The 14,367-nt window shown below is 42.7% G+C and overlaps 2 protein-coding genes and 1 long non-coding RNA gene across 3 annotated transcripts in view; all 3 read right to left on the minus strand.

The window, feature by feature from the left end:
• LOC111969350 (alpha-parvin) overlaps positions 1-3,903 on the minus strand; it is an 8,404-nt gene extending 4,501 nt beyond the window's left edge. The window contains exons 1-2 of the mRNA XM_070445406.1: positions 3,667-3,903; positions 992-1,163 (exon numbers count right to left, since the gene is read on the minus strand). Of these exons, the coding sequence (XP_070301507.1) occupies positions 992-1,163; positions 3,667-3,802 (308 nt within the window). The 5' untranslated portion in view covers positions 3,803-3,903. The remainder of the gene's footprint in view (positions 1-991; positions 1,164-3,666) is intronic.
• Positions 3,904-10,101: 6,198 nt separating this feature from the next.
• LOC112081153 (uncharacterized) lies at positions 10,102-13,564 on the minus strand. Its single transcript, XR_002896350.2, has 2 exons — positions 13,340-13,564; positions 10,102-13,245 (listed from the first exon to the last, which is right to left on the minus strand). It is a non-coding gene; the product is annotated as an uncharacterized lncRNA (long non-coding RNA).
• A 692-nt stretch (positions 13,565-14,256) lies between these two features.
• LOC111969353 (F-actin-monooxygenase mical2b) overlaps positions 14,257-14,367 on the minus strand; it is a 44,092-nt gene continuing 43,981 nt past the window's right edge. Inside the window, exon 25 of the mRNA XM_023995424.3 lies at positions 14,257-14,330. Within this exon, the coding sequence (XP_023851192.1) occupies positions 14,301-14,330 (30 nt within the window). The 3' untranslated portion in view covers positions 14,257-14,300. The remainder of the gene's footprint in view (positions 14,331-14,367) is intronic.

Below are 14,367 nucleotides of genomic sequence, written 5' to 3' on the forward strand. Positions count from 1 at the left end.
ACACACACACACACACACACACACACACACACACACACACACACACACACACACACACAATTAGAATATAGACAATGAGAAAGAGCACGAGAGTTTGCTGACAACACAACGATGAAGATGGCCTATAGGGAGGAGGTCAGAGAACTGGCAGTGTGGTGCCAGGACAACCTCTCCCTCAATGTGAGCAAGACAAAGGAGCTGATCGTGGGCTACAGGAAAAGGCGGGCCAAACAGGCCCCCATTAACATCAACAGGGCTGTAGTGGAGCAGCTCGAGAGTTTCAAGTTCCTTGGTGTTCACATCACCAACGATCTATCATGGTCCAAGCACACCAAGACAGTCGTGAAGAAGACACAACAAAACCTTTTCCCCCTCAGGAGACTGAAAACATTTGGCACGGGTCCCCAGATCCTCAAAAAGTTCTACAGCTACACCATCGAGAGCATCCTGACCGGTTGCATCACCACCTGGTATGGCAACTGCTCGGCATCTGATCGTAAGGCGCTACAGAGGGTAGTGCGTATGGCCCAGTACATTACTGGGGCCAAGCTTCCTGCCATCCAGGACCTATATAATAGGCGGTGTCAGAGGAAAGACCATAAAATTGTCAGAGACTCCAGTCACCCAAGTCAGACTGTTTTCTCTGCTACCGCACGGCAAGCGGTACCGGAGCGCCAAGTCTAGGACCAAACGCCTCCTTAACAGCTTCTACCCTCAAGCCATAAGACTGCTGTAAAAATTACCTCAACTAACCTGTACTCTCGCACACTGACTCGGTACCGGTACTTCCTGTAAATAGCCTCGTTATTGTTATGTTATTGTGTTACTTCTTATATTTTACTTGAGTTTATTTGGTAAATATTTTCTTAACTCTTCTTGAACTGCAATGGTGGTTAAGGGCTTGTAAGTAAGCATTTCATGGTAAGGTCTACACTTGTTGTATTCGGCGCATGTGACAAATACAATTTGATTTGATTTGAGAGAGCGAGAAAGCGAGAGCATGTGTGTGTGTGTGTGTGTGTGTGTGTGTGTGGGCATGCGATACACTGCAGGAGTGAAGATGGAGGCCTTACCCAGCATGGTGTCCTCTGGGTCCAGCTCAAAGGGGATGGGGCTGAGTGGCAGGTTGATGGCATTCATGCCCTCCTCCTGGAGCTCAGACACTGCAAAAGCAGAGAAGCAGAGACCTTTAGTGGCCTGACTCGATGTGTGACAGGCTAATTATTATACAACTGTGCTGAGACCTCCATTGAGTTAATAGGCACAAAAAATGTGTCCAGCAGAGAAAATCGGAGGGCAAGTCAAATAACATCAGCAACACACAACATTGGCCCTCATCATCCCAGCAGTAAAGCTCACATGTACACAAATAACAGAGAGAGTGAGTCTTTCCTCCACTCACCTAAGGTTGTCCTCTACACTCATTCCACCCAATTTAGGGCTCTTTTCTTCAGGTTAAGCTGTGCTCTTCATGCCAGGTTGTCAGTATTATGGCACATTGGTCTTACCAGAAAGAGTTGGCTCACAACGCATGTCTCTAATTATAACCGGTTATCTTTGGTCACGTTCGGGTTAGCCAGGAGAGAAAGAGCTCAGTCTAGCTTTGATCAATAAGATGAAGCGCCTCATTGTAGCCAGTGATAATACTACATGGGGAGATTCCCAGAATGAGCCAATCACACTATTACCGTAAATTGGAGGAGATGTAAGAGAGTGTATGTCTATTAACTAAGCATTCATGGTCAGTTGCTCTGATAGCTCAGACCATGCTGATAGCCATTACCTCTTTGAAAAAAAGCTTTCTCTCTGAGACACATCGCCCCACACAGGACAAGGCCATCCTCTCCATCCAGTTGCTAGGCGTTCATAGATCTAGGCTCGGTCTCACGCTGCTATRCTGAGCATCCGCCTCCTTCCCTGATCATTTCACTTACCTCGCCTGGCYTCGTGCAAATTGGCACATGTGGGGAATTCACACAGGTGATGTGACAACCTGACCACTCTGTCTGGCCATGGTGCCAGCACTGCTAGTTCCTYTCRGGACCAGTTGATATGTCAGTAAGATCACTATAGCACTGATGCAGAGCTGCATAACATAACGTGATAAAGGCCTGCAGAACAAACTACGATAGTTTTTTTCCAGTTTCCTCCCAAACAGAGAAAGCGCCCCCTGGAGATGTCAACATCCTGTTAGTAATCAACACCAAGATCTCCCTCTGCTGTTGAGGCCTAACCCACAGAGACACCTTCCTCCTTCCTCACACTAAAAGAGCTGCATCCATTTGGTTCTTCAACAAATTGTTTAACCAACGCAAAAGCATCATCTGGATAATGTAAACCTCTCTGTCTGTCTCRGTCTCTCTGATCTGAAAGGACTGCTCCTCAGTTCACAGGCAGACACAACATGGTTTACAATAACGCTCATAATTGAAATTCTGTATGTTGCTGTCATGGCAGTGGAGAGGCCCTCAATGGAACAGACCCCTACAGGACCAGGTTTGACGGTATTTGTTCAGTATTTTGGTGAATGGGGCTCAGCTGCACACTCACTTTCACATGCCCCTCAGGAGTATATATATCTGGCATGTCTGTATCAAAAGATACGCTTCAAATGTAATTCATGAAAATGGGTCAAAGTGTCTTCCAAGAAACAATATAAACAATAATAGTGCTTCAAAAATTTAATCATACTTGATGCTTGCTCATTTACCAAAAATATTAACGAAAACTCAAGTGCTTGTCTACATTTACATTTACATTTAATTAATACTTAATTGAAGGTATGATTTAAATAAATGTGAAACCTATGAAAGCCTTGGCAGCCTCTGGTCTGAACTCAGGCAGTGGTTGTGCTGGAGAGAGCATGTGACTTTCTCATTCCTTGGTGAACACATCTGTGATGGAATATCAGCAGCCTCTTATCCTTACAWGGCAGTAGCTCAGCCATGTGTACTGTAAACATAGACACACACAGCCTTCTTCTGCTATGGCTTGGACAAACACAATGTAATACAACTCAAATAGATCCCGTCCCCCTCACCAAAAACAAAATCATCCAAATTTTTATCACAGTTATTTGATGATAGATMCAGACATCAAACATGAAGAGGGCCTTTCAATCACCATCCCCGTTGACGTATAACAAAATGATGTCATGGAAATAGACACACCTCAGCAATTACTAGTGGGCCTATACTATTGCCGCGTTCAAAACAACTGTGAACTTAGAAATCTCCGAATTCACTCTTCAGTGTGTTCAAGACAACTGGGAACTCAGGGGGAAAAACGAGCTCCGACTGAGAATGTTTTTTTTTTCATCCACCTCAGAATTCAAAGTTGGCAACTCGGGCATCTTTCTAGAGCCCCGACTTTCCGACATGAAGATCACATACATCATGATTTGACCTAGTTCCCAGTTGTCTTGAAAGCACCATATAGCAACGTTTCTTAACTTGTTTTCACGCAAAACTGTCATTAATCTATTCAACAAAATGATTAATTCTGAAGAAAAAAACGATGGAATGTGGCTATTTATAGCATATAGCCTAATGTAGCTTACTGTTCAACAAGAATCGTATTTTATTTATATATTTTTTAGCTTTCGTGATGTCAACCTTTTTATGTAGATGCCTTAATATTAATCCAAATATAGCCTAATGAACGAACCTTCTTTTGCCTTTTTTCTTCTGGCCAAAGTTCCCCCAAGTTTTCCGAGGAAAGAGTCATCTTTTTTTCTTGAAGGTGGTGATTTTGGAGTCGGYGATTTGGGAGAAGAAGGTGATTTCTGTGGCGAAGAAGCCATTTCCAGTTTATTACTGGYWWTTCAYGCTATTGAGACTGTTGTAGCCTATCATAGAAACACAACTTTCTGCTTGTCAAAGTTTACGGAATAGACAACGACGGAACCGGAATTCCAAGTATTTGCGCAGCCATCTGACGTCTCCCTGTTATTTGATTCCCGTACCCGTCCCTTTCCCACCCACTTTTCATGGATATGGGAAAAATAAGGTAGCCAATGTCCAGCTATGAGGAATAAGTATAGTAAAGCAAGAGCCGATAATGTAAAATAATCAGAGGGTTTTCGATTCTAGTTATAGGAAAATTAAGTCCAGCGAAATTATCAAACGTATTTTTCCTTTGTTTTTCTGCTACCCAGATGTATTTACTTCCAGCAATATAATTCTCCATCAGTTTTCTTTTACTTWTGCTAAACATGAGTTTCCATGGGGCTAGAACAAGGCCAATATAGAAAATAACACCAATGATATACAGCACACTTGTTCTGCAGTCCTAACATGGAGTGTAACAAACTTGTTCAAGGACCCCACCCCCATCCTTAGTGGGGGAGAATGGGTAAGACAAGGCAGCTGACTCAGTCAGTGTTGAGCCAGATCAATACATGATTGCTTATTTACCACAGACAGGATCACTCAAATGACTTGCTGGCTTTGTTGCCTCATTCTGCTAATGATCTGGTGAACTTGGTCTAGCTAGCACAGCTGACCAGGCAAGTGGGAGCTGTTAGCAAAGCAATGACATTCAAGCCTCTACTTGACAACACAGGCCTATTGCTGGCACATTATTTACCTCCTACATTTTGGGATGTAATCAAATATGCAGATGATAACAAATACATTTTTGTGTGTTGTTTTAACAATAATAGTAACATACTCTTGCTGTCTAGTTTTATGAAAACCTTTGGGTTAACAAAAGGCCTAATCACAGTGCAGCCCTTTTGCCATCTCTTTTGATACAATTATGTGAACAAAGCCATGTAAACAAAATGCACAATGGCCCTGGCCTTGCCCTGGGCTGTCATTAGAGGAGACAGTACTGTTGGACTATCTGTGCCCTGGTGCAGACAGTGAGGAGCCCTTCTGGTCAGGACGTCTAGGCCACTTCACCCAGAGCTCTTAACATTGAGTTTGACCCGTCTGACCAAGCTTACAAATGCATTTCTCACTAGACTGACGTTCTGTTATTTGACAAGAGATGGACAGATATGCTCATAGAAGCTTGTTTTAAGGCAGGCTTTAAGAATTACATAATCAAATTGACTSATATTAGCACTCAACTGATATGACTAAGAGCATGCTTACCAACTTATAGATTTTTCTTCTGCCATCAGGAGTCATACAGCAAAAGGAATAGAGTCCTACATACAGTATTTCTCCTGAAACATGGTTTATAATTAACACATGTAGATATTACTCTTCTGAGATACATTTACTGTAACAATGTGTTTTTTTTTGCCGATGGGAACATTTGTCTTGTTTCATTTAAGGGAATGATTTGGAAAGTGCTAAGAAAATGAAATTGTGAATTTTATTTATCCTCTCCACATCGTTCTATTTTCATTGCCGCTCACAGCTTCTGTAATTTCATAGCAATTTCAGCCTCAGATTGCTATTCTTTTTTAATGCTAATCATTGTTATTATATAACCTGTGTGAACGACAGTTTTTTTCCATTTAAGATAAGGGCATTTACATGAAAATATGAAATGCTCTCAGGGTCAATCCACAGTCACATTGCAGTCCACGGGGATGAGCAGAGAGGACAGGCAGATACAACAACGAACAGTGACCTCTGCAGTGGATTCCATTTTACACCAGCATTCTACCAATGCCCCTTGCTGTACCATACTCAGTTCTGTGAAAGACAGTGAGGGGTAAGAGCAGGGCCCCTTCACATATGTTTTGCATGACAGAAACCTCATATCGGTCTTTGCTCTGCTGTTAGAGATACGTTTCTGAAATCACATTCAACATGTCCCTGCAGCTTCTGTTGTGTTGATCACATGCAGAGGTGGGAATGTAACTCTTTAGACTAGATACAATTAATGAGAGAGATCTGTGATAGYGCTTGTGTGATTATTTGTCAGTGCATGTGTTCCCCCATGGCCGTGTCAGCTCTGTTAGATTTTTCCCTGTGCTGGAGGATCCTGCTGTGGTGTGAGGCATGAGGAGCACGTTAAAGAGGAGTGGGAGCGCTGAGCCCACAGCCCTCCTCCTTACACCTCCACATCCCCTCGACCTCAGCATCCGGCCTCCTCTGTGCCTCCTAAACTCCCCGCTGTGGTCATCTCCACAGACACAAAGAATAACAAAGAACACAACTCTAAAARGCTCCCTTTCCTCTCACTGGAGTCCCACCTCTCTGTCCACCATCCAGGGCCATGCACCCTGTCACCCTACACCATGAATTACTCATCTGAACCCTTAGGTCATGAGTGCGGCTATCAGGTGGACTCCCAGAACACGCTGATCATAACGTACTGAATTAACAACATGCATTTTGACTGATGTACTGCTGTTATTTCAGAACAGTGACCAGGTTAAGGACTGTCAAGTTCACAGGCAGAGGGCTCCTCAGATGCAGCGGTGACACACACGAACACATGTGCACACATCAAAACAGACTTGAGTTATCACTGTGATACTTGACTTGCCCTTCATAACTGGTCTCAGTTAACCCCATCTCTCACCAATTCCATCTCCAGGCATTAAATGCTGTGTCCGTGACAGACAAGTAATCCAATGCCAAAGAGATCATCTGTGCAGTTTGGTTGGGCTAAATGCTTTTAAACTGCATCTCTGTTCTCTTCAATTACGTAAGCAAGGAGTGTGTGCCGAGTCTAAATGACTTTGCATGATTTGTTCTCAGCTGGTAATTTAATTTAATATCACTAGCCAGTTAATAGGCAGATAACCCTTAGGTACTGTATTATATAGCATCTGGTACCTCCACTTGCCCAGGCATCTGTTCCATGTTAAATAACTGACGTCAAGAGGTGAGGTTATACAAAATCTATATAATAAATTAATAGAAGCGGCTATCACAACTGATAGCTAGCTATTCAGCAGGTTCCCAAAATAGAAACTGAAATCTTTAATTTCCTTCAACTGATAGATTTCATTAGAATCTGTGTCAGTATTGGTCACATGTTGGATCTGACAGGTTGGCACATGGTCACATTGTTTGTCAGACTGAGATGTAACTGATGGTCGTGGTATTCAGAGCACCTTAACCTTTCCATTGGGAAGATAATGCAGTCTGTCCTGTAAAACTTGGCCTGTTTGTCACCAAGCTGCCTTATCTTACAATAGAGAGGTGAGCCATATAATGGGAGCCAAACACTGGGGATCAAACAGACCCTCCCTTGAGCAATACGATTATTCAGGCAAGATTTCATTCTGTTGTAAATTACATTAAGCATGGATGGTGCAGCCAGTGTGGTCTGATAGGAGAGATATCAAATCAGCCACCATGCATATTGTGATACCAACATAAACCTGCCTGAAGCTGATGGTTTAACTGGTTCAGTGAGCTGAACAAGTGAGAAAGTTGGAGAGAGAAAGAGAAAGAAAGTGTTCCGATTCTATTGGTATGCTGTAGGCCTTGGTTCTTTTAAACATGTTTATGCTGGCCAATGCCTGAACCCACATATTAGACAATTACAGAGGCATTTCTGGGTCATTTCCATGATCTCTTGATATGAGCCTCTTTCTAAACAACAGTGCTTTCTAGTGGTTACCTGTTCCAATGACATGTTAGAGGACATGAAATAGAATCAGTAGGATAGAATCATTCAATTACACTGTTATGAGCTGTAGTAGATAGTAGTTGCCAACCCGTAAATTACTCATAAGTGATCAGTTAATAACTTAGATAACCTCATTTGACCCAATTAGTTTATTTTCCCAGAGTTGAGATCACAATAGTTACTGTGAGAACTGGAGTCCAGAGGGTATTGCTATTACGTAGCAGAGCTGCACAGCAACGGGTGATGACAGAGGAGGAAGGAAGGGGCAAGAGGTACAACAGGAAAAGGAAAAGGTGGAGACAAGAGAGGAAGACCTTCACAGACAAAAAGGCAGACATGCAGTATAGTGGCAGAGGAGAGACAAAGTAGGGGAGAGTGAGAGACACAGGCAAACATACATACAGGCACTATATATTAATGTCTCATCACCCTCCCGCTCCTGGGACAGTGGCATAGATCAGGGATCAGGCTGAGGGGAAGGTGTGAGTCAGAGTAGAAAGTGGAGCCATATCACACTGTTATTGGAAACAGTGATTCCGCCAGTGGGTGGCATCAGAGACTCAAAGTTAGTCTCATCCAGGTCAGATAGGAAAAACAGTTCTCAGTCCCTTAACCAGCTGCATATTACTATAAGGCAGTGATTTACAAAGCACGGCTGCTGAATAGAAAATGCCATGTCAAGGCGGTCAACTCTAATTGACTGTCAAGAGAGTGTGCCACTTCAGTTGAGTGTAATTTCCCTTTGCAAGTAATTGTTCTGTAATTTCTGGAGACATTAAATAGCTCAAATGCCACTTAAAAAATTGTAGCTTGCCCCTGGATCCCGCTTGCATAAACAGTTTTTTTAAATTTTTTACAAATAATTTATTATGTTCTGTCCTGTTGATCACTCAATTACTAAATAATGTCAGCTATGCACATTTACCCTTGACTTGATAGCTCCAATGGCTGAGGTAAAACGGTTGGCATTTCTCAATTGACAATCTCAAATCTATGCTAAGGGTTGAATGCTCTGAAGGCAGCAGATTAATAAAATAAAATATCTACTTTTATACAACACCAAAGAGACACATACCTGTATGTGTCATGATTTATCTCACTGAATACATTGCTTTTACAAACCTCCATTATTATTTTGTCAAGAAACACGTGGCCTTCTGTAGACCTTTCAATGTTTTTAGGGGTCACATTTCCTCAGCTTCTCCCTGATCTCTGCTGTACTGGAGGAGGGAGTGAGGCATAACCTGCTGACCCCAGTAGCTTTGATTACATCACAGCACACACACCATTGGTCCGTCACACTGTGATGCAAAGTTTCTGAACAAAATGTCCAGGCCCATCCAGCCCCGGTCTAGCAGATGTGCCAGGTCAACAGTATGCTTAAAGTTGAAGTTTGGTTTAGAACATCTCCCTCTAATGTTTGTGTGAGAGGCTCTGAGGACTCAGGGAAACAGACATGTTTACAAGCAGCATCATCAGGGCTTGCAAAATTGTTGGCTGAAGGTTTTTTTTGGTTTCCATGGTGATAGGTTGAAGGGACAAGTGGATGATACTAGAAAAAAGAGTGCTTCCATAGTATGTACCTCTGTTGTGATTACATTAAATCAAGCTTTCCCCTTAAAAGCAAAGCTAATGGAAGGTATTGGATACTGGTGATAATACAGCCAGGGACACATGCTTTGGCAGCTAGTATAATACATTGATTGTATGTTTCCTTTGAAATAATTGTATTCTTTATAAACAGTACACACAATTTAAAAAAACACTTCAAATTCTAAAGTAGATGCTTTAAAAAAAAAAAAAGGTATTCTGGTGGTGTGGGGTGGCATGTAGCGTAGAGGTTAGAGCGTTGGGCCAGTAAGCGAAAGTCTCTGGTTCGTATACCCGAGCCGACAAGGTGAAAAGTCTGTCGAAGTGCCCTTGAGCAAGGCACTTAACCCTAATTTGCTCCAGGGGTGCTGTGCTACTATGACTGACTGTGTAACACAACATATTTCACTGCACCTATCCTGTGTACTGTATGTGACAACAAAACATCTTAACCAGGTATGATGAGAGATGATTTCATGGCTGTTGAATAAGACTCAAGACACTGATGGTGCATATGGAGAAAGAGAACTGACTCCCTCCTGTGAGAACCATGAACCATGCCTGGCAGGACCACAGTGGGCTGGCTGGGGAGAGAGTTGTATGGTTTGACATGTCCCCTTTGACCTCATCACCAAAGAATCCTTTCTGGCTCTCACGGATCCAGAAAGAGCTCCAGGAACCCATCCAGGAACATGTCCGTCTGGGGCGTTATCAGCACTGAGAATGGGACAGAGGAACTTAACCCATCCAATAATACATTTTAATTTAGGAGACTAGACATGGTAAGTAGACTAAATATAGGAGACATGCTCTGTAAAAGGAGTTCATGTTTAGGATTTACTTTGAATACTGAGCCTGTATACTATATGAACGGCTTGACTTAAACGTGTTACCCCTATTTGTACTATTCTATGTGCCATATCAACCCACGGGGAGAACATTATGAAAGAATGACAGTAAACTGGATCAAGATGACAAATCACTCAGGTAATTTATTTACATTTGTTGCTTTAGGTCATACATAAAGCAACACAGAGTCTCCATGAGAAAAGCAGGCTGCATTTGAAGTCCCATAAAACATTATTCAATGTATTCATTTAAGACAACATGACTTATGAACCGGTTGGGAGATTCATTCCCTTTGTTTGTGTGGCTCAAGAAAAAGTTATCCTGGGTGACAGCTTCTGGAAGAGAGAAAGAAAGATGGGAGAAAAAGTGGCATGCATTTACATGACAGAAATCTGTCTGTCAATCTTTCAACGTGCACTTGGGAAGACCAAAGCAGCCCAAACACCACAGTTTCCTTGTTATGCATGCAAACACTGAAAAGACAGTCTCTTAGAAAGTGTGACTTTGAATATCATGGTATTATGATGTGTTTCAACCTCTAACAAGTGTGTGCTGTGGTTATGGTTCTGCTGGGGGTGCAGGACACAGACATTAGTAGTTTAATAACTTCATAGGTTCCAGGGATTCCCACATATTTAGCCTCACATTGAAGTGTTTTACCATTTTATTTTCAGGACAACCAGGGCTACAAGTAGAACATAACATTTGACATAAACAGTTGCATTCATGAGTTTTATTGACAAATGTCAATAAAAAAAACAAGGTCCAGCCCCCAAAAAGCTGATTAAAAATGAATATATAATAATTACAATTGTAAATTCATAAATGGTTAGCTTAGTGGGAAATGAATATCCAACTAGTCAGTGATAACTGTGTGGAGTATGGAGTTTGTGACAGCAACTATGTGAGTTTATAGACACTATGTCCTGAGATTTCCTATGATCTACGAAGAAGAACCCCTTACCTCCTAACAACTCTTGATTGGCTTATGGGTGTCATAGAGCAGACCAGATTACATGTGCGTGTTTGTGAGAGTCTCAGCCTTTCATAGTACGGTCATAATAGTTTGTAGATTAGATATTTTTGTGAGAAGAACCGTTATTGGGATCTAATATCGCCGGATGCAGACGAAATAGAAAAATCCAATGCTAAAAACTGCTGTGTGTAGCTCAAACACAGGGGTTAGAAGCATTTTTTACTTGTGTGTGGAAATGCTGACAGTAATTGGACTAATCTAACAAAGCATCCACTCCAAAACATTATTCACAAAACCATGTGACCATGCAGGTGATCACCTTCAGAATGGCATGTCTCCTAACCAATCAGGAGGCTCATCATCAGAAAGTTGAAAATAGACTTCAAGTGAACAAGAATAGAAATGAAAGGAAGGAAATATAGTAGGTTAGAATACAGAGAAAAATCAGAGGAAGGATCAAATCCAGTTAAAATGCATAGAAACTTTGCAATTGTTAGATAACATGAGATTGTGCTATTCAACAACATGCAATTTAGCACTGTACAGTGTACTGCATGAATGATGTAACTTCTGGTTAGGGCTGAAAACACTTCTCATTTTTAAAGTGCACCAACTGATCCTGCTATCATACTTAACATGCTTATTAACAGTGAGATTAGTGGCAAGCACATACACACCACAGCATTCAAACATAGCCTGTGTTATCATGTCAGATTCAGTCCTTCTGAACAATTCCTTTCAGCAATATTCTTAACATTATGAAAAACATATTGAAGTGAAATAGACCTGTACAAATAACAAAAATGTAGAAAAACCTCCTCCATTACAAACATACAACAACTCTTTAGAAGATTGTCTCTTATTCCACCTCATCATACAGTAAATTGAATTTGGCCATACATCTGTTTCACCAACAGGTGGCAGCAACGAGTAAGCATTAAACAGTCCATGAACGGGTGTAGTAAACCAAAGCCCATGGCCATGAAAGCTCTTCTCCTTTTTAAGAACAACGGACAATGCACAAAAATACTGGAGGCACTGGGCCATAAAATAAAGCAATAAAAGTTATCATAATGTGTAGCGAAAGTACACTACGGTCATGGTGTCATACGAGATCTTATAATAAAAACATAAACATTTTAATTTGTGTAAAATAATATTGAAATTGAAAAAAAGATGAGAAAACCTTGTCGAGCACAGATCCACGTTGGCCCCCGACCCCGACCCCGACCCTGACCTGTGAGTTCAGCAGGGTTTAGTAAACGTGCAGCGTCAGCACTAGTCATTATCCAAGGCCTGGACAGCCATTAGGCAGCCATTAACTCCCACACCATTCATCAGGCATCAGCCACAGGCTAAGGCAGCTCCCCAAGTTAAAGTGCTTCAAGTCAGTCTTTTCATTTAGATTACTTTTTCCACACAAAAAATCTGTCATAACCTGAGCTAAGCCATGTAAAAACTGGCTCGATTTTGACAGCCAGTTGTTGAAAGACTCAACTCTATAGCAATATAGATTGGATGATTTCAGCAGTCATATCAGCCACATACCGTAAATGATTTAGACCACCATGAAACCATGTACAGCACATTACCCCTCATCATAAAGAAAAATGTAATGTTCATGAAAACATCACACGTATCACAAACCAAGCTACCACTTGGGAAATGTTATTTGTTCTTTGGTTGGTGTAGGACTAGATCTAATGCACTGACAGCTACATATTCTGTGAGAAAATATTAACAAGGTGCTTGTACACATGGTCAAACAGTAGCTTGCCATCATATGACATGGAACAAATGCAAGATACGCCAGTTAATGTTCGGCCAGGCTTCAGACCCTATTGCACAAGGGTTAGGGATAGGGTTAGGATTAGGCTTCCCTCCCTGGTGGGCCTCTACATGAGCCTGTGACCTAGGTGTTCCTCCAGCCACAGCAGTAGGGGCTGGATGGACTGTGAGACAGGCCCGGTTTCAGAGTACATCTGCAGCAGCACCTCCTGGAGCATGAACAGCAGGGGCACTCCCAGGCTCAGCAGCTCATACAGGAAGAAATAGTCCTGCACATTGGCTCTAAAGTGGAGGCCCACAGCATGGGCCGTACCATGCACCCAGCGAGACAGGAGGCGGGGGGAGTCACACACAGCCCGGGTCACACTCAGGGGCCAGCTCAGGCTCTTCCTCAGGCGGGAGCTGAAGGTACCTGGTGACTGGCTCTGCAGGCCTTCTGTTGTGCACAGTCAGGAGTCTGTGTCCCTGACCCTCCTGAACCCGGCTCCATTCTGACCCTGAGGAGAGACCCATTTAGTCACAAAGATGTCCCACAAATTAACATCAAAATGACAATGGCAAGTGGATGATTGAATGATCCAGATCAATTACCAGATGTGAATTGAATGTCCTCCGATGATTCATTCCATTTTTACGTGTGTGAAGTGCAGCTTGCAGTATAACTTGCTAATTGAACATGATCAAAGGAGGATTTAGAAAAATTGGCACATAACAGTTAATTATCTCTACCTGCAGACAGAAGAGAACTGGCCACCCCTCAGAGCCTGGTTCCCTTTAGGTTTTTCTAGGCTCCTGCCTTTCTAGGGTGTTTTTCCTAGCCACCGTACCTACATCTGCATTGCTTGCTCTTCAGGGTTTTAGGCTTGTATCTGTATAGCACTTTGTCACAACTGCTGATTTGATAGATTGATTGATTGACAGTAAGCGAACATCTAAACCTTAGTGTTGGGAAACACATACCCTGCTCAGAGTCGAAGGCATGGCCTCCTGGCGCAGGACGGAGCCACAGGTGTCACAGCGAAAGCACTCCCTGTGGAAATAAAGTCCCTCAGCACTGATCCTCTCCACCACATACCGCGCTTCTGACAGGAGTGACACTGGTCACCAGACCCGGGAACTCCCTCCCAAGGAAACCTGGGAAACAGAACAGAAGGCAGACAGTGCTAAAACGTTGTCAGCCCAGACAATGACGATAATGAGGGAGTGATGCACTTGTGTCAGATTCCACAACTTTGACCCTAAAAGGCCTATGGCGAGTTTGGCCTTTAGTTCACAAAGCATAAAGAGTCATAGAGTCCTGCAAGAAATAATCATCCCAATCCTTATTTTACACAATCTTTCTTTATCTGACTCAGACTATCTCCAGGCCCTGGCTCTATGTTCTTCACCTAGATAAGGGCTGTTGTTCAAGGCTGGTACAGTCTGAGTGGTTGCATGCTCAGCCAGACATGCTTACCGGAGACAGAGGCGCAGAGGCTGGGGGTGACAGGGGAGGAGGCTTAGGCCTGTGGTCAGTCTTCATAGAGGGTGACCAGCGTCTCAGCCCTGGCTGCTATAGCCAGAGACACCTTCCCACCGTCCGCTGACATGCAGCAAGGAGAAAAGACAGGAGGAAGACA

This window comes from Salvelinus sp. IW2-2015, linkage group LG10, assembly GCF_002910315.2.
Source record: "Salvelinus sp. IW2-2015 linkage group LG10, ASM291031v2, whole genome shotgun sequence".
NCBI classification, from domain to species: domain Eukaryota; kingdom Metazoa; phylum Chordata; class Actinopteri; order Salmoniformes; family Salmonidae; genus Salvelinus; species Salvelinus sp. IW2-2015.